Source organism: Gymnoscopelus microlampas, assembly GCF_963454915.1.
Source record: "Gymnoscopelus microlampas genome assembly, chromosome: 17".
In the NCBI taxonomy this organism is placed as follows: Eukaryota; Metazoa; Chordata; class Actinopteri; order Myctophiformes; family Myctophidae; genus Gymnoscopelus; species Gymnoscopelus microlampas.
This window is the reverse complement of record NC_139954.1, coordinates 49,257,446-49,280,858: the sequence shown is the minus strand read 5'-3', so window position 1 is coordinate 49,280,858 and position 23,413 is coordinate 49,257,446. Positions and strand designations below refer to the sequence as shown.

Here is a 23,413-nt window from a genome sequence, read left to right as displayed (position 1 = left end):
CATAATATTGGCCTTGACCCGGATAAGACTGGAACGCTGTGTCCCGTCCGGCGCTGTCAGGAGTCAGGACACATCTCAGCATCCAGCCTGCAGGACAGGCTGGACAGGACGGGACAGCAGCCTCTCTGAGGCCTTAAGCTCCTCACATCACCTTGAGCTGATCCAAGGTGAGTCTGAGTACAGTGTTTTACAGGTACTTTAGCTTGGCTTGAATATTTCAATGTATTTCATACTTTGAGTGACTTCACAGATTGATGTTATTATTACAAAATATACATTTACTCATCGAGACCGGGAAAGCATCTGTGTCATTTTAGATTTCTTTGGCTGTTCAAAATGCTGTTGAAAATGTGTGCAAATCTTTGAATATATATATATTTTTAAAGCGAACATTTGTAACTCAAATCTTTGCTTCTGGGGGTCCTTGGAACAAAATATTTTGAGATGGGGGTCCGCGGCCAAATTCATATCATTTTGGGTGGTCCCTCACATGAAAACAGTTTGAGCAGCACTGATTATAGCAACATACGGTTAAAAAAATAAAACTGGATTTAGAAGACATTTGTAGGATCCCCCAGAAGCAAAGATTTCAGTTAAAAATGTTTTTTTCAAAACATATAGCAGATCTACAAGCTCATAGCGTGGCACCGCTTGTAGATCTGCTATTTTTGAATGGCCAAAGAAGTCTAAAAATTACACAGATGCGTTCCCGGTCTAAAAGGGTTACTCACTTAAGCACTATTTTATATTTCGGCTATTCAAGCCGATGTACAAGCTCACAACTTGTGAGCTTGTAGATCGGCTATTTTCGCAACACATTTGTTGTGACACATTTTAACTCTTAGATTGGTACCGTTAGTATATATATATATATATATATATATATATATATATATATATATATATATATATATATATATATATATATATATATATATATATATATATATTAGTTAGATTGGTACCGTTAGTATATTTTTCCTCAGGGATTCCTTCCCGAGGCTTTGATTCTCACCTTGGTGGTGGATGAAGGTCATAAGTAGCGTCATGCGTCTTTCCACTTTGAAAGACTTACAGTTATATGTGTCTTTATCTTTATCTGGGTTTAATGATGTGCAAAGTTGGACTGCCGATTCATTATCTCTCATTAATCATTCATGGCCACACTCAATGAGAGTTTCACCGCCGCTCTTGATGGATTAGAGATAGAATTGCAAGCTTCGCTGCTCTCAGTTAACAAACTGAAGGAGGAAAAAAGCACAAACAATGAAACTTAAATTGCGTTTTTTAAACTTGCAGACGTTGTCAGCAGAATGGTGTTGTTGTAGGGACTATAGCTTCCTTTGGGTCCAAGAAAGTTCATTTCCTGTCAGACACCAGATATTCCCGAAACTACTGCAACAGGAAATAAAAACCTGGAAGCCGTTTAGAATGTTACGGTTGTGGAGAGTGAAGAGGTTTATGATATTGAAGTCATACGGTCTGAAATAGGATGCAGGCTATTCTGAGGAGTGAAAGACTATGATATTATAAAGCTGTGACATACATTTTATAAATACAACTGCTTCTACAGCGGCCCCACACACACACAGGTGTATTTATAGTGACATGATGGGAGTGGAAATAGGTTTATAGCTTCAATACCAGACTACGGGGGAACAGCTGACTGGGTATTTCAATTTAACTTTCTTTTTTTTGTTGTTTTTGTACCTTCAACATCCCTGTTGGGTTCTTTTCAACTCTACTTTTTGTTGTGGTCGTGTTGTTCAGTTTCCCAGAAGTACCGAGCAGAGCTGAACGAGCGGAGCTAATGGGCAGATCTGAGGCGGCTGATGATTCCGGCGAGACGCGAGGCAGTTCTATCCACACAGCGAGGGGAATCATAACTAGTCCGTTTGGACGGCTATACGGTACCTTGTATCCCACAGGCAGGTCCTGGCAGTCCTGCGTGCAGCCGCTGACGCGGCGGTTCAGGCACTCGTTCACGTTGCAGTTCCTCTCGTCCGAGCGGTCGCCACAGTCGTCCCGGCCGTCGCACAGGCTGCCCTCGGAGATGCAGCGGCCGTTGGAGCACATGAAGAACGAGCCGTTGCACAAGCTCCCTGAAAAAAGACAGAGACACGTAGCTGTGTCAGAGCCATGCTGTTATATATATAGCATAGTGTCACTGTCGGGCAGAAACCTTCTATCTCCATTTTTAGATTATTTAATGCCTCGTAAACTTCTTAGTACATGATTGTCGAGGAAAAGCAGCGACAATAGCCGATCTACAACACGCGTTGTGAGCTTGTAGATCGGGTAATTGTCGCTACTTTTGAAAACATTTTAATGTGAAAGTGTGTCTGTGGGCTTTGTAAATATTTAAATGAAAACAAAAAGAACAAAAAATAACTACATCTCATCCATTATGACACACAGGCTATTTGTCCTGAAAAGCAACCGTTTTGGACATGCAAGGTTTCCGTCTAACAGCGGAGATACAGTATTTGGCGCAAATGTGCTTTTTTCTGTTTCTTTTCTTTCTTTTTTTTTGTGTCTGGCGTCATCACGAGTGGATCCCGACAGATTAATTCCACCCAGGAGGACAGGAGGAGTAGTAGTGCTCCTCTTTTTTTCTCCCGTCTCGTACACATCCTGTCGTTTCCTCCGTGGCGTAGTCGGCAGGACTGACATTGATGAAGAGCCTCCAGCTGAGTGCCAAGCAGGGAGTCTTACCTGCGGCCAGACATTTGAGGTTCAGCGGCAGCTCGTCGGAGCGGTCCGGACAGTCTGAGTAGCCGTCACACTCCCACTGCGAGCTGAGCAGACAGCGGCCGTCGCCACAACGGAACTCATCTGATCCGCACGAGCGATATACTGGGGGGGAGGGGGGGTGACACAGAGATAGGCATCGTTTCATCAGCTGACACCAGTGGTGGAAAGTAACTAAGTACATGTAGTTAGGTACCGTACAATTTTGAGGTTTTCTTTCTCAAAGGCAAATATTGTACATTTTACTCCACTGTACTTATTGGAAAATTTGAGTTACTAGTTACTTTGTATTGATCATTATTACAACGCCTTGTAAAAAGAGTATATCTACCTTGTGACATTAATACTTTTACTTAAGTAAAACATTTGAGTACTTCCACCACTCACTGACACTCTCTCCAGCTGGGCCACAGTCCCTCATGCAGCTGTTTCAGTCCGAGTCACAAAAAAACAACTAAAAACCAGCTGACTGTCACCTATTGGGTTTGTGACAGCCCCCCAAATTCTGGGCTATTTTTTTGTGAGGCACCACACAAATTGGGCTGCGGTGAAAGAACAGAATGACAAAGGAAGAACACAGTAGAATGACAAAGTTCTACTTGCCACATTCCACCGACTCATCGGAGCCGTCTCCACAGTCGTCGTCGTGGTCACAGACGAACCTCTGGGGAACGCAGGCCTTGTTGTGACAGCGGAACGAGCTGTCGTCACATGTGTTGTTGGGTGCTAGAGGAAACACAGATACTTACTTAGTGCATGAGGAAACACATAAATACATGTGTTAGTGCATGAGGAAACACATAAATACATTAGTGCATGAGGACACACATAAATACATGTGTTAGTGCATGAGGAAACACATAAATACATGTGTTAGTGCATGAGGAAACACATAAATACATTAGTGCATGAGGACACACATAAATACATGTGTTAGTGCATGAGGAAACACATAAATACATGTGTTAGTGCATGAGGAAACACAAATACTTAGTCAGTGCATGAGGAAACACATAAATACATGTGTTAGTGCATGAGGAAACACATAAATACATGTGTTAGTGCATGAGGAAACACATAAATACATGTGTTAGTGCATGAATAAAAAACAAATACACATGTGTTGGGTGCTAGTGCATAAATAAATACACATGTGTTGGGTGCTAGTGCATGAGAAAACACACACATACAGTTAGTGCATGCATAAAAAATGAATACACATGTTGTTGTTGTGTGCTAGAGCATAGTGTTGATTTTGACAGCAGATTTTGATTTAGTTTTAGTCATGGTCTTTTGAATAAAATTCCATTTAGTTTTAGTCATATTTTAGTCATCTGAAATGTTTTTGTCTTTGTCTAGTTTTAGTCGACTAAATATCATAAGATTATAGTCGACTGAATCTACAGTTGATTTAGTCTACTATAATGTACAGTATGTTGGCGGTGCCTTGATGGCATCTTGATGGCTGATTTTACTCTAGGTTGCATGCTGAAAATAGCCAATCTACAAGCTCACAACGCGTCGCAGCGCAACGTGTTGTGAGCTTGTAGATCGGCTATTTTCAGAGCACAAGACCCGAGTGCATCAAAACATAAAATCACTTGTCTTTTAGTTCTACTGGATCTCTTCTCCACTAGACCCTCACTGACATTTTAGTCTAGTTTTTATTTGTTGACAAAATCAGTGAAAAAAGGCAGTCGAAGATTATTTTTGGTCATAGTTTTAGTCGACAAAATCAAAACTGCTAGAGCATGAGGAAAAACAAATAGACATGTGTTTGTGGGTGCTGTGGGTGCTGTGGGTGCTGTGGGTGCTGTGGGTGCTGTGGGTGCTGTGTGGGTGCTGTGGGTGCTGTGGGTGCTGTGGATGCTGTGTGGGTGCTGTGGGTGCTGTGGGTGCTGTGGGTGCTGTGGGTGCTGTAGTGCATGAGAAAAAAACCGAGTTGAAACATTAAGTGATGATTCAGCAGCTCTGCCCACACTTGGCATGCTCTACGTGTGATCAACAGCAGTAGAACCAGATCATCCTCTGAGCCCCGTTTAAAGCTCTGCTGTATAAATGAGAGACAATAAAACTCCAGCTTGATTAGCCTAATATGTTTTTATGGGGGATGATGCAGGAGATAGGCGCATAAACAAAGTAATTTATGCCAGTTTCATGACTCCTCATTAGTATTATTATATGATGGGCCATTTTCAACTGTGTGGCTCCATCCGCTCCACTGCTTTCTGTCCAACATGACAACGGCTTCTTTACACTGATGCAGATGGTTCATTATTTACTATATGTTCTATAGTTCATTGTATACATTATTATTTTGATAGTATATTGTTTAGACCAGGGGTCCATCGTGTTTTTCAGCCCATGGACCCCCTAGCTGAGAGAGAGAGGAAGCAGGGACCCCCACCACTACATTGTACACAATTGTGCTGCAGATTCAACTTTTTCATAGATAGCTTCATTGACTACCATCAGTGTTGTGTAAATTCATGTTTGTTTGTTCATTTCAGACATTTAACCACTTAAACCTTCATTAATAACCTCTACTTGATTTGCTCCAACACCAAACCTCTTTGCCGAAAATAGCCGATCTACAAGCTCACAACGCCTCGCAGCGTTTTCGGCTAATGTTCCTCAGAATAGAGATGCTAGGGTTCAAGTGGTTAATGTAAAAAAAAATAATCCTATCACAAAGATTTGGCGGACCCCCAGTAGTAACTCTGAGGACCCCCTTGGGGTCCCGGACCCCCTGTTGAAGACTGATGCTATAGGCTCTTGGTTTACATGTGATCCTATAGTTTACTGAGGCACTACACTGTCTCTCTGCATGTGATGTATATGTTTACCTTGTTTATTGTCACACTGGATACGAGGTGCATTCAGGACACTGGAGGACCCACCAGACCCCCAAACCATCTACAGGTATATGTCAATGAGTCCCAACCTGTGGGCCAAGGCCCCACTGGTGGGCCGTGAGGGTATTGCAAGTGGCCCCCAAATAATTGGCAAAACACCACAACTGTAATGATGATGTAACATTAAAATGGTTTAATGTTACGCTCTCATGAATTAAAGATCTAATAAGGGTCCATTTGGTTACCAACTCTCCATTGTTTAGCTGGGGACCACCCGGAACCCCCTCAAGGACCACCGGTGGTCCCCGGACCACTAGTTGAGAACCACTGGTGTATTGTATGTGCCGTGACCGCACGACGAAAGGGAGTATTTTCTGGTCCCCAGGGGGCGCATGTTTACTGCTTCACCCAGCAGATTACTTTAGATGACCTTATTACACCTTATTAATGACTATATATATATATATATATATATATATATATATATATATATATATATATATATATATATATATATATATATATATATATATATAGGGTTAGGGTTATATATATATATATATATATATATATATATATATATATATATATATATATATATATATATATATATATATATATATATATATATATATATATATATATATATATATATATATATATATATATATATATATATATATATATATATATATATATATATATATATATATATATATATATATATCACGTTATATAACACGTTAGCAGAGAAACGGACAGAGCAGCTGCTGAATCCTTTGATTTACATTTGCTCTGCAAAAGCCCTGGTTTGACAATTTGATCCGAGTTCTGTGAGTGCAGGCAGAATAATTTGCATAGATTTGGATCATATGAACTTTATGTAAATGTGGACCAGTGATCCGTCCATACCCGGACCCTCCCGCTGCGTAGGAACCTTGTGGCCGAACCCTCCTCGCTCTACATTACACCATGAATAGACGGCTTCACGCTGACACGACCCGGTGAGAACGCACCTCTGGTGTCATGTGTCGGCACCACTCTGGAGGACAGGCTAACATTAACCCATTCAGACCGGGAACGTATCTGTGTCATTTTAAGATGTATTTGGTTATTCAAAAAATAGCAGATCTACAAGCTCATAGCTCATAGCGTGGCACCGAGTGCGGCGTTATGAGCTTGTAAAATCTTGCTTTTTTTTTGGCTAATTTTTGAAGATATATATATACATGTTTTACTCAAATCTTTGCTTCTGGCAAATATTTTGAGATTGGGACAAATACATATCATTTTGGGTGGTCCTTGACATGAAAAAGGTTTGAGGTTTGATATTATAGCAACATAAGTAAAACAAAAAATCCCCAGAACCAAAGATTTGAGTTCAAACATCTTGCTTTAAAAAACGCATATATTCAAAGAGTTGCACACATTTTCACGTTTAAATAAATAAATAGCAGATGAGTGCCGTGCTACAAGCTTGTATATCTGCTATTTTTGAATAGCCAAATACATCTTAAAAATGACACAGATGCGTTCCGGTCTAAATGGATTAATCTAATCTCTTTCAAGTCGAAATGGCCAAAGTTAACCCATCAGAATACATATTTAACTTTCCTCAACCGAGTACAGCTGCGGCATACATACTATCCTATTATCATATTATTAAATGAACAAAACTGTCAGTCCGTCCAAATCCATCTATTCTCTTCAGTGGGTTGGTCAGTCAATCTGAAATTGCACATATTAGCATAACGCAGGGAGTGAGCAAGAATACTGCTACCTCCAGCTAACTGCACACCCACGTTTTACTGTTCCACTAGAGCACCGAAGTCTGACGTAATTTATGCATCCTACCTGGGTCAAGTTTCTTTCCCCCCCTTTCTGAATCCCCATAGATGTGTTTAATATCGCGTCAAATAAGAACTGTGTTCCAAAAATAAACAAATGACCCCGGCGGTTTGACTCTTATGGAAATGAAGCATCAACTGACGGTGAGAAAACGATATGTTACTTCTGCTGAATTAAAACAGACCCCCCCCATGTACATTTTGATTACTTAGAAAAGCGTTACGTATATACATCTGACATACAGTATATAGCATTTTCGCCATGAGCTATGGGATATCTATTCATGGTTCCCGTAGGCTGTGGGAGCTGTAGTTGCGGTCCCATAGACCAGACGGTCGGTGGGTGTAAATGTGGGTACGGACCAGAGCCTTGTATTAGAGAGTTCCGCCAATGAGGGGGCAGAAACGTGGTTCAGGTTAACTGGAAATAGTGACAAACACTCATAGACTCCAGTGCATATTCCGTATAAACTTCCGGTTTAGGGCTTTGTCACTACTTGCCAATTGGCTATGTAGAAGACCTGGCCCGATGAAGTGACGCAACTCTCCTTACTTTGAATGGCTCTGGCATTGATTAAAGCTCAATGTAAAAAAATCAGATGTTTACCACAGCCGGCTGCAGCCAGTTCATCACTACCGTCAGGGCAGTCCCTCTCGCCGTCACAGAGCCAGCGTTTGGGCACGCAGGCGTATGACCCGGGACAGCTGAACAGCCCTGGTGCACATGTCACCGAGCCTATAGGGAGAAAGAACAGCGACACATGCAATACATACACTTATTACCAACAGGCTCTGCATAGCGTTAACTTTCACCACATGTTACAGAGAGCAGCGTATCTGTCAGTGTTGATGTTGTCGACTATGACGGAAAATGTTTGTCGACTAACTTTTTTTCACTGACGAAAACAAAATAAAAACCTAATAAAATACTAAGCTATGATGACTAAAACTAAGACTAAATATATTGACGATGTTGTCAACAAATACAAACTTGACTAAAATGTTAGTGAAGGATCTAGTGGAGAAAGAGATCCAGTAGAACTAAAAGACAAGTCGTTTTATGTTTGGTTGCGCTGGGGTGTGTGAAAATAGCCGATCTACAAGTTCACAACGCGTCGCGCTGCGACGCATTGTGAGCTTGTAGATCGGCTATTTTCAGCATGCAAACGAGTGTAAAATCAGCCATTACGACGCATCAAGCCACCGCCAAAATACATTTTAGTCGACTAAAGAATATGACTAAAGCTAAATGGAACTTTATTCAAAAGAATGACTAAAACTAAATAAAATATTGCTGTCAAAATCTGTAGGATATTTTGTGCAGTGAGATTCAAAAGTGCACAATTCCTCTTACGTAACTGTTATGGCCAAAGATGTGTCAGCGACCATCTACCACTGTTTGCCATAACGACAATGTCGGGCCGAACCCTTGTATGTCCAAAGCTCTTACTTATCAGGAAATAAAAAATAAAAAGGTTAAATATTTATAAAACCCACAGACAGAAGAACTATAACCACTTTCTCTTCCAAAGTTAAAGTGTCTCAAACTAGAGCATTAATTTACACAAAAAAAAACTAAAAAATAAATATATGAATATGGAGATACAAGGTTTCTGACAAACAGCAACCATATAAGCAGCAACAATAAGGTCCTCTAACGCACCAGGAGCAGAACGTTGAAGACACCTGAAAAATCTACCATTCATTGTCTATCTAAAACCTGATTTATAGTCGGTTGCGCGATGGTATCGTGCAACAGCCGACCTACTTCCTCTCAAACGTGTCCCTCAGCCAAGCATATATTACAGTTATTACAGTTCAAATATGGCCTTCGAGGGGCAGCAGACCAGGCGGAGAGAAATGGCCAGTGTTGTGAAGCCAAAGGTAAATACAGTAGTTCAATTAAGCATGTCTAGCTAAAAAAATCCGTTCCTCGTTGTTGATTGGAAAATATGCATGAAAAAAAAAAAAGAAACCTGCGGGCTATTTCATTAATATTTCCTTGACATTCCATTACAATCCAATTATAACAACCAACGTTCACCGCAACCTTCCTCCCTATTGTTTGTTGGATCCTTTTTTTTTTTTATACGTGGGAATTCATTACTGATACATCTCATTTGCCAACTGAAATAGCTGTGCCTCTTGGGCCTCCATGATGACAAATCTATTTGCCTCGGCGCCCACTCAGATCATCACAAACGCCGGCGGTATCATTTGTTGTCGTTCCCGTTATCAACCGTTTTCATTTCTGCTGTTTTCGTTTTGGAGCGACGCTCCGGCTCGCTCTGACAAAACAACGCCAAGACGTCACAAGCAATAAGGAGGATGTGACCTTTTCCCAGCCATACCCCCCCCCACCACCCCCCCTCCCGGTGACACGTGAAAGGCCACTAGTGGTGGAAAGTAACTAAGTACATGTACTCAAGTACTGTATTTAAGTACAATTTTGAGATATTTGTACTTTACTTAAGTATTTCCAATTTGAAATACTTTTACTTCTACTCCACTACATCTCGGATCCAAATATTGTACTTTTACTCCACTACAATTATTTGAAAACTTTAGTTACTAGTTACTTTGCAGATAGAAATTATGATGATATAAAACATGCATTAACCGCTTTAGTCCTATTTTATACCTAGGCTATTTTCAAACATTTTAGTACTTTTCCTTTTGGTACTTTAAGTATATTTTGATACCAACACTTTTGTCCTTTTACTCAAATAACTTTTTGCACAAAGGCTTTTTACTTGTAACAAGAGTATTTTTATACTGTGGTATTGGTACTTTTACTTAAGTAAAACATGTGAGTACTTCTTCCACCACTGAAAGGCCACTCACCACAGATCTGCACGCTCTCGTCCAGGCCGTCCTCACAGTCGTTCTCTCCGTCACACAGCCACTGCTTGGCGATGCATTTGTTCTTAGAGCAGGCGAACTGGTTCCATAGGCACGACGAGTCTGTGGAGGAAAGCAGTGGTGTAAAGTAACTAAGTACATTTACTCAAGTACTAGTACTTTAGTAGGACCCCAACGGAAACAAGTCCGCAAGGACTTTTTTGGCCGGACCTTTTAGACAAAAGTATTATAAATTCAATCAATCAATCAATCAAGTACAATTTTGAGGTATCTTTTACCTCTACTCCACTACATCTCAAAGACAAATATGGTACTTCTTTTTACTCCACTACAATTATTTGAACACTTTTAGTTACTTTGTAGATTTTGATTATTATTACATAGACGTCATTTCAACGTTTATAATATAGACGGTCTATAAATAGACGCTTAAAAAACAGCTAATCAACGTCTAGGCTAAGCCTAGACCGCTAAAAAACTTTCACCAGTAGACCAATTATAACCCCGTTTTAGCCTACCCCATAGACTTATTTTAGACGTCTAATAGCCCGAAAAATGCTCAGTGGGAATACAAAACATACATTAACCACTTCCATTGGCCTCAATCCAAAATATCCGATCTACAAACTTACAAGCTTGATGGGACAGATTGTAGATCAGCTATTTTCAAATCGTTTGACAAATCTTTGTGCTTTTACATATATTGATGCCAATACTTTTTACTTTTAATCAAGTAAAATTTTGAATGCAGGCCTTTTACTTGTAACAGAGTATTTTAATATTGTGGTATTGCTACTTTTACTTAAGCAGGGGTTGACACTAAGGTCTCAGAGGCACTTGCCCGTCGGGCTAGTACAGGTCATGTTCTACTTGCCCAAAGATCACGCCCACTTCCCCCGAAAAGTCAATCCTGTTGGGTTAAAAAAATTATTATTACCGTTCATTTTAACACATACGTATACTTTTACTTTACTTAAGGATTCTGGGGCTGTGAGATATGGACATACCTCAATATTTATGCCAAATATCTCAATAGCTACAGTATACAATGTGACTTATTTATACCACAGACATCTTGTGTTGTGTTTATAGCGAACTAAAGACTGTTGCTTCCCCACTCCAACGCACTTTGCCCGTCGGGCAAACCTGAAAGCAAACTCCACCTGCTCCAACGTTTTATTTACTTGCCACGGGCAGTCGGGCAACCGTTAGTGTCAACCCCTGTTAAGTAAAGAATCTGAGTACTTCTTCCACCTCTCAGCCCCTGCAGAGAGGTTGTTTGCTTTGAGGAGCGCTAACACACAGCTAGCTGCCACATAATAAACCACTGTGCATAATATTCTCTTTTCCGTCATGAAAGAATACATGCAGGTTACTGATGCAAGAAAAAACAAACACACAAAGCGTTCCTCACACAAAAGAAAACATGTGTATATACATTACAACATCCTCTCTTTCTTCACACAAACGCTTTTCCCATAAATATTGATTTTCCTTTTTGTTTCTGGCGTTTCTTCTGACGACTCAAACCTGAACAAAGGCAGCTGTCTGTCAGTTAGTGGAGGTTTATCCCTTTAAGACCTGGAACGCATCCGTGTCAGATCTACAAGCTCATAGCGCGGCACAGAGTGCCGCGCTATGAGCTTGTAGATCTGCTATTTTTGAAAAATCCTGAACATTTTTGAAAATCTTTGAATATATTATTTAAAGCAAACATTTGTAACTCAAATCTTTGCTTCTGGGGGGGTCCCTGGAACAAAACATTTTGAGATGGGGGTCCATGGCCAAATACACGTTTTCTGAATCCTAACAATATGTTGCTATATCAGTGGTGATATGTTCCAGGGACCCCCAGAAGCACAGATCAGAGTTAAAAATGTTCGCTTTAAAACATATACATATATATTCAAAGATTTGCACAAATCTTCCACAATTTTTCAAACAGATAGCAGATCTACAAGCTCATGCGGCACTATGAGCTTGTAGATCTGCTATTTTTGAATAGCCAAAGACATGTTAAAATAACACAGATCCGTTCCCAGTCTTAATGGATTATTCTCGTCGGGGGGGAAACGACGGCCACACTACAGCCAACCAGAGGTGAGGAGAACAAGAGAGAGAGAGAGAGAAAGAGCGGATGTATTCTGATTATCTGTGCTATGTGTCACTGAACCTCCCACTCTCCCCGGGGGGGTGGGGGGTGGTGGGGGGCCTCTCTCTCTCAGATGTCAGGGTCCCTGCAAGGTCTGCAGGAGCTTTTGATGAGATGCTGAGAGAGAAAGGGGAGGAGAGGAAGAGTCGCTGTGCTCCAGGTCAAACCACAATACATGGAATTATGGAACCTGTTGGGAGGAGATCTTGCCTCAACGACGACGTCCCCCCTCCCCCCCCCCGTCCCCCCCGTCCCTCTTTGTACATCACACCCGCTTTGATACGCAGGACCAGGAGGATAATGATGGGGATCAACGCCGGAGAGAGGGACTCAATCCGGAAATCATGATTATTCAGATATATTCCAGTACGATGTTGAGAAAAAAAAACGTTTCAAAGCCCCCCTCTGTAAGAAAATAGTGGGTTCTACGGCAACGTATTAAATGTATCACAGAGAAAGTCTTTTCATATCGCCAATCTTTTCCAGCGGTGTTTTCGCTGAGCACATCACACAATCGTAGCGATGACAGATGAGCATTTCATTTAATCAGATGCGGAATTGTGAATTTCTGAGACGTAATGACATTTTCCTCAAAACCACTTTGCAGCCGCTGTCAGATTATCAATGGCTCGGGCTTTTTATATGATAATTAACCCGGAGGAATGGGGAATATTGTCTATTTGTCCTGCAAAAGCAATTCAGAAGAACTTCTAAAGGAATGGCGGCATAATTCAAATTGGCTCAGAAATAAGCACATTTGAAGCGGTTGATATTATCATTTGACACACAGGCACAAATGAAGCTCCGCTGATAAAAGGATGGAAATTGTGTTCCATGTGTTATGCCGCTTATCTGACATCATTCATGGCCAATTTACAAAAACAAATCAGATAATATGCAAATAGCATTTAAAAAGTGGATTCCATTACTTATGTTGATTAGAGAAATGCTAATTATATACTCAAATACAACCATACAACATCGTGTATGTGAATGACTTCTGTTCTTGTTTCAAGAAATTAAATGTTGAAACAAGCCATAACCATTGTGTACGTTCATCATTGGTAAGGGTTAACAGTGGATGGGTTGGTGGTTGCATCATATTGTCTCTGTCGGGTGGAAACCTCATATATCCAAAACTGTTAACTTTTCACGATTCAAATTCAAAAGCATCAAACGTAACAGATCTACAAGCTCGAAACGCGCCGCGTTGTGAGCTTGTAGATCTGCTACGTTTGATGCTCTTTGTGTGACGCTGTAGTATGATCAAGTGGGGTGTTTATCTACGAAAAAACACAAAAAGTTAAACTATGGAGATAAGAGGTTTCATCCTGACAGCAATGATACGTAAAACAGTAGGAACAGGGCGAGGCAGACTCTCCCACCATGAGGATCTTTTAAATTAGAGCTTTCAGCTCTGAATGATCTTGCTTACTTGCTTATGGCTGTCCATCGATTTCGATGATGACGTGGGGGGGGTTGGGTGTAGGGGGAGCAAAGGCCTGCGCAGTGAGTTGATTAGAGTGGTGGTAGGGCTGCGCATTCCCTACTCACACTGTCTTGTCTTGGCCCCATGCGACGTCCTCCAGTGGCATGATGAGCTCATGACGACCTTCTGCCGCGTGGGGTTGCAGAGGACTGCCAGAACACCGGTCTGTTGGTGACTGCCTAATGCGGGTCTTCAACACAGGTTTTTCTTTAGGGGTTTTCTCCCGTAGCCTATAACCAAAAGGTTAGCCAGTAGGCACTGGCCAGAGATCCCATGCTGTTTGGCCTGAGGCTGCAAAGCACACAGTTACCGGGGACTGCCACGAGGAGGCACAGCAAAGGTCTTGGTGATGGAGAGGCTATGTACTGGCGAGGAAAGACTTACGCATTCTGCTTTTCCATCACTTTGGAATGATCTGAATCAGTGGTGGAAAAGGTACTTTTAATTGTTTTTAGATGTTAAAGGATGACTTCACCCATTTTCAACCTATCTTCATATAATTGGTCCTCACTAATGCTCATTATAATGTGGTACCATTTGTGTTTACTCAGCCTACTGTATGTCTCATAGCAAGGCTGAAGACGGTTCAGAAACCTGCAGAACATTGATATCATTGTTTTTTCAAACAAGATTTCCAATTTTATTGTTATAGCTAAAGGTAGTGGACTACTAAAGGTATAGTCCTCTAATTCTACAGATGTTTGAGGATTTTCCGGAACCCAACCTTTTAGAACGGACCGGGCAGTACTGGCACCTGACCTAGTGGGTTTTTCCGGGTTGAAAACATGGCCACAGGCTGACTAAATAAGAGATTTAAATGGTTGTTTCTTCAAAAAGAAAATCCTCAAACATCTGTACAATTAGGGGACTACCTTTAGTTTTTGGATACAATGTGGCGAAAAAGGTATTCCACGGACCCTTTGCCGGTGTTCGCCCGTTTCCGGTAGCCAGCTTTATGGAACGTCATCTCGGAGCTGTATAGCGGAGGGAGAGGTTCATAATGGTACTAGTTCCATATAAGAGGGAGAGGTTCATAATGGTACTAGTTCCATATAAGAGGGAGAGGTTCATAATGGTACTGGTTCCATATAAGAGGGAGAGGTTCATAATGGGACTAGTTCCATATAAGAGGGAGAGGTTCATAATGGTACTAGTTCCATATAAGAGGGAGAGGTTCATAATGGTACTAGTTCCATATAAGAGGGAGAGGTTCATAATGGTACTAGTTCCATATAAGAGGGAGAGGTTCATAATGGGACTAGTTCCATATAAGAGGGAGAGGTTCATAATGGGACTAGTTCCATATAAGAGGGAGAGGTTCATAATGGGACTAGTTCCATATAAGCTACTGTAGACAGAGCTAATTGTTATCCCATGTTTTGCAGACACTATAATCGGCAAGATAAACCAACGGGCAGACAGACAGCTCAAAGGCAGGTAGAGACTTAGATGATGGTGTGTGTGTGTGTGTGTGTGTGTGTGTGTGTGTGTGTGTGTGTGTGTGTGTGTGTTAATACCATCCCTCTTAATTAGCGCACGCACACGATGCACGGGCATACGCACGAGTTCCACGGTCAACGCTGCAAACACGCACGTCTGTTCCTTGATTTGGCTTTAATGCCGAGAGCAATGACACATGAACGGATACACGGATCGTGCCGTCAAATTATATTTACCCACGCCTTGACTCAATTATGCTCCCTCCCATCTAATTGGAGAGACCTTTACTTTGTCATGGTATGTTATGCATACATTAACGAGGATCAAAGCGTACGCGGGCAAAAAGAAAAAAGAAAAGAGTGCTCTTGTTTGCCCTCTCTGCTGGAGGAGGTGGAAGTAGCAGCAGAGTCATGTGATTGTGAAGTCCTCTTTCAGATGTCACCGCTGTGCCCAGAGAAACCAAAATGTTTCCGTCTCCTAGAAACCGTTTACAATGACTGATGGCTAATTAACCCATTAAGACCGGGAACGCATCTGTGTGTCATTTACAGATTTCTGTGCCGCGCTATGAGCTTGTAGATCTGCTATTTTTTTTATCGTGAAAATGTGTGCAAATCTTTGAATATATATATTTTTATACATTTTAACTCAAATCTTTGCTTCTGTGGATTTTACAAATATCTCCTAAATCCTAACAGTTTTTTTTATTTTTTAAACATATGTTGCTATAATATCAGTGGTTCTCAAACTCTTTCATGTCAAGGACCCCCAAAATTATGTATTTGGCCACGGACCAGTCACATGACAAGCTCATAGCGCGGCACTCGGTGCCGCGCTATGAGCTTGTAGATCTGCTATTTTTTGAATAGCCAAAGTATAAAAATAATGGTTAAAGTGGTTACACAGATGTGTTCCCGGTCTTAATGTATTAATTAATTGTTACACAGGGTGTAGGTGGTGGTGGTGGTGGTGGGTGGGTGGGGGGGGGGGGGGTATGCTAATTCAAAGGGGAGAAGCAGAATAACAGTGTCCTTTTCCACGCCCTGGATGGTAATAATGGAACGCGGTGGTGAGGTAGACTCAAAGAGAAATGTCATTACGCACACAATGAGGGGCGGCCGCACGGAGTGGGAAGACATCGGTCGCTTGTGGCTAAAACAATTAGCTGTTCAACAAGGGTTTCTTTTTTTCTTATGCTTCTGAGGTGCTTTTTGCTGTCGGGCAGAAACCTTGTATCTACGTGTGGCAACTTTCTATGTTAATACAGTATGTCCCCCAGACTAATCTGAGGACTTTAGACTCCAATTGATCAAATCGAATGATACTTGAAACCAGTGTTGATTTCGACTACCTTTTTTCACTGACAAAAATTAAATAAAAACGAAATAAAAACTGATGACTGATATGATGACTAAAACTATGACTAAGTATATTGACAATTTTGTCAACAAATAAAAACTAGACTCAAATGTTAGTGAGGGATCTAGTGGAGAAGAGATCCAGTAGAACTAAAAGACAAGTTATTTCATGTCGCGCTGCGACGCGTTGTGAGCTTGTAGATCGGCTATTTTCAGCATTCAACCAAGTGTAAAATCAGCCATTACGACACCATCAAGGCACCGCCAACATACATTATAGTCGACTAAATCAACTGTAGATTTAGTCGACAATTATCGTATGATATTTAGTCGACTAAAACTAGACAAAAACTAAAACATTTCAGACGACTAAAATATAAAACTAAATGGAATGTTATTCAAAAGACTATGACAAAAACTAAATCAACATTTGCTGTCAAAATCAACACTACAGTACTTGAAACTCGACTTGGACTTCAAGACCAAACGACTTGTGTCTTCCCTTGGACTTTCACAGGAAACACTCGATACCCATAAGCCCAAATATTAAGACGTTATATGTTATTTTAAAAACGACTTATTTTTCTGTTGTGGTACTGGTTAATAGTAATCATTATTTTATCCTCAAGGAGACATTTTAAACTGCAGTACACTACAGTACGTTCCATGATTAAGTTCAGTCGCACTTAATAAATACACATTTTAGATCTCATGCATGATTTGTAAAAAAAACGGTAGATATTTGTACTCATAGTTTATGACCAATGCCACACACCTCTGGTGTGCTGCATTGTGTGTGGCTGTTACAGCAGTGGTTCTCAAACTGGGGGTCGTGATCCCCAGGGGGGTCGCCAAATGATTCTGGGGACCCCGGGAGGATTAGCTTACTGTGCAACATAGTTTTCTCTCTCAACAGTAAACAAACCAACATACAGTATTTTGTACACAGGGTATAAAGTATCTACAAGCTCACACCGCCTCGCCGTCCGAGGTGTTGTGAGCTTGTAGATCGGCAATTTTCACAATGTTTATCTGTGAGACCGAGTCAAACTAAATGTAATGCCTACAATTCCAAGTGCTTGACACGGTGGGGGGTCCCCAGTTTAAATATGATTATTTTGGGGGTTCCCCAGTTGAAATATGATTATTTTGAGGGGGTCCCCAGTTGAAATATGATTATTTTGAGGGGGTCCCCAGTTGAAATATGATTATTTTGAGGGGGTCCCCAGTTGAAATATGATTATTTTGAGGGGGTCCCTATGATTATTTTGAGGGGGTCCCCAGTTGAAATATGATTATTTTGAGGGGATCCCCAGTTCAATATGATTATTTTGGGGGGGTCCCCAGTTCAAATAATAGATTATTTTGGGGGGTGAAAGGTTTGGTAGCCACTGTGTTACAGAATGAACATGGATGGAGGCTTACCGCACTGGAACTCATCCGCCCCGTCCTCGCAGTCCTTCTGTCCGTCACAGAGCCACACGCTGGAGATGCAGTTCCCGCTGGGACAGGCGAAGTGTCCCTCCTCACACTTCTGCCCGTGGGACACTGGGGACGGACAAAACACAGACCAGTACAAGTCTCTGCCTCCATCTCGGGGTATTATAGCCATGATTGAGGTCATTATCTTGGCCTAAGCTCTCTTTCCAATTCTCTAAACTCAGCCATCCTTAATTGCCTCGCAAAACCAAATCTCAGAGGATTATAACAACTCCTCTTTTTCTAGTCTGTTTCTACATGAAGCGGACTCCCCTCTGTCTGGGTTTCTGCACATTATGGCACTGTCGCTCAACCGGTGGTCCGTGGACCACTAGTGGACCATGGCGATAATTACAGGTGATCCATGAGAACGCGTTTTATATATTGTAGCTTTGTGCAATGGATCTGGTGCAGCGCTCAGGTCCTGGACCTGGCGAGACGAAGGAGGAGCCCGGCCAGGAGGCCATCCACAGAGCCTATAGTCCCTCCACGTGCCAGAGCCTCTCCTCTCCCCCAGTCGCGGCAGAGTAGTTCCGGAGAAGCGGACTGAGGGGCCCTGTCTTGTCCTAAGAGGACTGACCGTGGGTACAGTAGCTACTGGGACGTAAGTCGGGGCTTGATCAACATTACATTACATTACATTACAGTCATTTAGCAGACGCTTTTATCCAAAGCGACTTACAATAAGTGCAATCAACAAAGGTAGGGAACGAAAGCTACTAATCACCAGAGGTTATAAGTGCATTTTCTGCAATAACAAGCAACCAAGAGCATACCTAGCGCTAAGGTAAAAGTGCAATATATCAGCTAACTATTTCCTTAAACAGATGAGACAAAGTAGTCAAATGAGCAGGAGCTAAAAACAAATAATTGTATTGACTAAACAAGATCCAATAAACAATTCAACAATAAAACAAGCATTCGTACAACTAGTTAACAACAAGTAGGCCAGGCAAAGAGGAAGGGTAGTGTTTCCTGAAGAGGTGGGTTTTCAGCCTGCGGCGAAAGATGGGCAGTGACTCTGCTGTCCTGACATCAGTGGGAAGTTCATTCCACCAACCCCGGCTGGGTCACCTGGGCGAGGGTGTATGTTGTTGTGAGACCCCAAACACCCGATGACCCCAGGCTACAACACTGATGATACGTCCCAGATGCATCCATGTGATGTTTTCTTTATTATCATTGTTAACTCATTCACTGCCAAGGGCGACTTATGACGTTTTTTTTGTAGTTTTATAAAAGATTGCGCTGTTTTCACCCGAGTGATCACTTTCACTTTCTACTCACATGGATCCGGAAATAAGGTCAGGAGGAGGAGGGGGGGGGGGGGGGGGGGGGGAGACTCACCCTGACAGTTGGTCTCATCGGCGTAGTCTCCACAGTCGTTGGCTCCGTCACAGAGCCAGGAGGGGTGGATGCACAGAGAGGTGGAGTTACAGCTAATGAAGCCTTTCTCCTTCACTCCCAGCTTGTAGAAGTGAGAGCAGTCTGTGTGGTCTATAGAATACACAAACACCCTGATCACTGTGTGGTCTATAGAATACACAAAGACCCTGATCACTGTGTGGTCTATAGAATACACAAACACCCCGATCACTGTGTGGTCTATAGAATACACAAACACCCCGATCACTGTGTGGTCTATAGAATACACAAACACCCCGATCACTGTGTGGTCTATAGAATACACAAACACCCCGATCACTGTGTGGTCTATAGAATACACAAACACCCCGATCACTGTGTGGTCTATAGAATACACAAACACCCTGATCACTGTGTGGTCTATAGAATACACAAACACCCTGATCACTGTGTGGTCTATAGAATACACAAACACCCTGATCACTGTGTGGTCTATAGAATACACAAACACCCCGATCACTGTGTGGTCTATAGAATACACAAACACCCTGATCACTGTGTGGTCTATAGCATACACAAACACCCTGATCACTGTGTGGTCTATAGAATACACAAACACCCTGATCACTGTGTGGTCTATAGAATACACAAACACCCTGATCACTGTGTGGTCTATAGAATACACAAACACCCTGATCACTGTGTGGTCTATAGAATACACAAACACCCCGATCACTGTGTGGTCTATAGAATACACAAACACCCCGATCACTGTGTGGTCTATAGAATACACAAACACCCTGATCACTGTGTGGTCTATAGAATACACAAACACCCTGATCACTGTGTGGTCTATAGAATACACAAACACCCTGATCACTGAACACTACAAGGCAGGGACTATGTTTGGGTGTGAATAAATAAGCCACAATCTAAGCCTCTATAAGATCCATTTTGATCTGTCAAGGGCATATGGCTATACAGGGTTTCATTTATCTAATAAAAAGAGAACAAAACAAAACAAAGCCCAGCCAGACAAAAGGAAGGCTTACTGCAGTTCTTTTCGTCTGAGGCGTCGGCACAGTCGATGACCTGGTTACACCAGGCTGAGCTGGAGACACAGCTCCCGTCCTGACACGCCGATTCTGATGATCCACACGTCACGTCTGGAGGAGAGACCACAATAAACAACAGACTGGGGTGCTCAGCAGAATGAACAGTCTTTAGGGGGCCATGTGCTGACACACAGGTATAATTATAAAGTGTTTTAGCTGTCTCTGACCGTAAATGAAACATGATACAGGGGATGATGTCAGAAGAACTGTGATGCAGCACATGTTGCTCTTTGCACTGAATAGACCTCTGTGCTACGGTCTGAATGAATGGGACCAAAATCACAACCTGATTAAACCCAGCCTGGGATCAATACCGTTTTCGGGTTTCTGATCAGGTCGGAGCGGAAATAACTTTACATTATCATTATGTCATCATTATGTCACCTGATGACATCATTATGTCATCATTATGTCACCTGATGACATCATTAGGTCATCATTATGTCACCTGATGACATCATTAGGTCATCAGGTGGCCGGAACCAACGATCGGAACCACTGGCGCCGTAACATCTCCAAAATGATTCCGCTAGTTTAAAACATGTTTAGTTTGGTATAATCGTTTTGTTTCTTTTTGGTATAATAATCGTTGGGTATTTATGTCCATCTTTTATTCTAACTCGTGGCACGACTAGCGAGACTAAACTAATCGATTATTTATATTATTTATATTATTATTTTATATTAATAGCTTATTTGGGGAACAAAAACAATGTGACGCCAACCCGGAACCGGAACAACATTATTTTCTTTTCCTAAACCGGATCACACGGCTGGTTTTAGAACAAATACCAAGCAGTAACAGAAATATGGCTATTGTTGATGTGTCACTGAAACCACTTAACCACCACGTAACACACACAAACACACACACACACACACACACACACACACACACACACACACACACACACACACACACACACACACACACACACACACACACACACACACACACACACACACACACACACACACACACACACACACACACACACACACACACACACACACACACACATCCGGGGGGAACATTCACCATTCATTCAAAAATAGCCGATCTACAAACTCACAAAGCGTTGCGGTTGCAACACATTGTGAGCCAACTAACAAGTATTAGCTGTTCATCAAATATTACCGATCTACAAGCTGGGGTCAAGTGGTTAAACGTTGCATAGAGGGCCTGACCGCAAACACAGCAATATGATGATATTCCTGCTGTAATGCCAGCTAGTCTCCTTCCTGAAAAGCCCATGATGTGCTTTCTTGGAAAGTCCACATTAATTATGAACCCCCCGCCCGCTGTGCCTGGTACACTAAAGCTCTCATTCTGTACACTGTGCTGCCTCAAGGCCAGAGGCATCAGTGCAGCGGAGTAGAAAATCATGGAGATAGAAATATTCAAAACGCCAACAAATAGCGTTCTGACTGAATACAGCTAAACAACAATACCAAACCAGATACAATTTGCAAGGCCGATGCCATGCACCCCCTCAAGGTCAAAACCATATCCTTTGACCAAAGAAATGGAAAGCAAGCATCACAGTTTAGATGCAAAACAACCTTAAACGGTTTCTCAAAAAAGGCATCTTTTCCCCCCAGCAGGTGGCGCTAGTAGTCGTAGGGGGGGGTGCTGCTGCATGGCGCTGGCGACAGGGGGTCGTCTTTCAATTCCGTCGCCGTCGAGCCGAAACCTTGTATCTCCGTATTAGTCGACTAAAACTAGACTAACAGTAAATCATTTCAGGTGACTAAAATATGACTAAAACTAAATGGAATTTGATTCAAAAGACTAAGACTAAAACTACACCAAAATTCACTGCCAAAATCAACACTAGAGCCATCGGGTTCTTTGTTGCAGTCAGTAACAGTTGTTTGGACATACAAGGTTTCCACCTTGTGAGAGCGACCATTTGCCATCATCCCCGAGGCTCATTAAACCAGCCAGGGCTTAGCGGCGCAGCATGTAGGCTAACGTCGGTACATTAGCATTAGCTTTAGTGAGGTGGGACCGTGGCTTTCCAAAGGCGGGGCGGTCGGGGCGGAATGGAGCGAGAGAGAGAGAGGAGATGAAACGGGCTCATAGACTCACTGTTACAGAACGCCTCATCCGAGTTATCGCCGCAGTCGTCCACGGCGTCGCAGAAGCGACTGTTGGCCACGCAGCGCTGGTTGTAGCACGGCCTGAAGCCCCTCCTGCAGCTTCTGTTGTCTGGAGAAGACGTGGGGAAACATAAATGTGTTTTTAAAGTCACCTGCTTGTCGATGCCATTCCAGCTAACCGCTCGACTTGTCTTTTTTACAGGAGCTGCTGGTAGCTTGACATTTATAACTGTATCTGTAGCTGTTGAGTTTATCTGCCATTCTGCTCATTATGATGTGAATGTTCCTTTACCACCAGAGGTGAAAGAAGTTGTCATATATTTTACATAAAGGTAGGGCTTTTCTTTGGCTAAAATAAGTGTTAAATAGCTCTATATTCTGTACTCTATATTGTACTCATTGCTATAGAGTGCTTGTTCAGTAACAGGAGTCTCCATGTCTCTCCAGCTCTTTATTAAACAGAAAATGCATGTTCGGTTGGGTACCAATTTTATCCAATCAGGATAGAGAACTCAGTCAGGATACAGATTAAACAAGTGAGATTGGAAATGATGACACAAATAAATGAGCAGATACAACATTGGAACTGGATCACTA

At 42.0% G+C, this 23,413-nt stretch overlaps 1 protein-coding gene across 1 annotated transcript in view; it reads right to left on the bottom strand.

Moving 5' to 3' along the window:
- The window catches only part of lrp1bb (low density lipoprotein receptor-related protein 1Bb), a 597,729-nt gene that overhangs the window by 98,882 nt on the left and 475,434 nt on the right, over positions 1 to 23,413 (bottom strand). The window contains exons 47-55 of the mRNA XM_084084305.1: positions 22,806 to 22,925; positions 20,651 to 20,764; positions 19,581 to 19,730; positions 18,180 to 18,302; positions 10,298 to 10,417; positions 8,061 to 8,189; positions 3,355 to 3,477; positions 2,716 to 2,856; positions 1,915 to 2,102 (exon numbers count right to left, since the gene is read on the bottom strand). Of these exons, the coding sequence (XP_083940431.1) occupies positions 1,915 to 2,102; positions 2,716 to 2,856; positions 3,355 to 3,477; positions 8,061 to 8,189; positions 10,298 to 10,417; positions 18,180 to 18,302; positions 19,581 to 19,730; positions 20,651 to 20,764; positions 22,806 to 22,925 (1,208 nt within the window). The remainder of the gene's footprint in view (positions 1 to 1,914; positions 2,103 to 2,715; positions 2,857 to 3,354; positions 3,478 to 8,060; positions 8,190 to 10,297; positions 10,418 to 18,179; positions 18,303 to 19,580; positions 19,731 to 20,650; positions 20,765 to 22,805; positions 22,926 to 23,413) is intronic.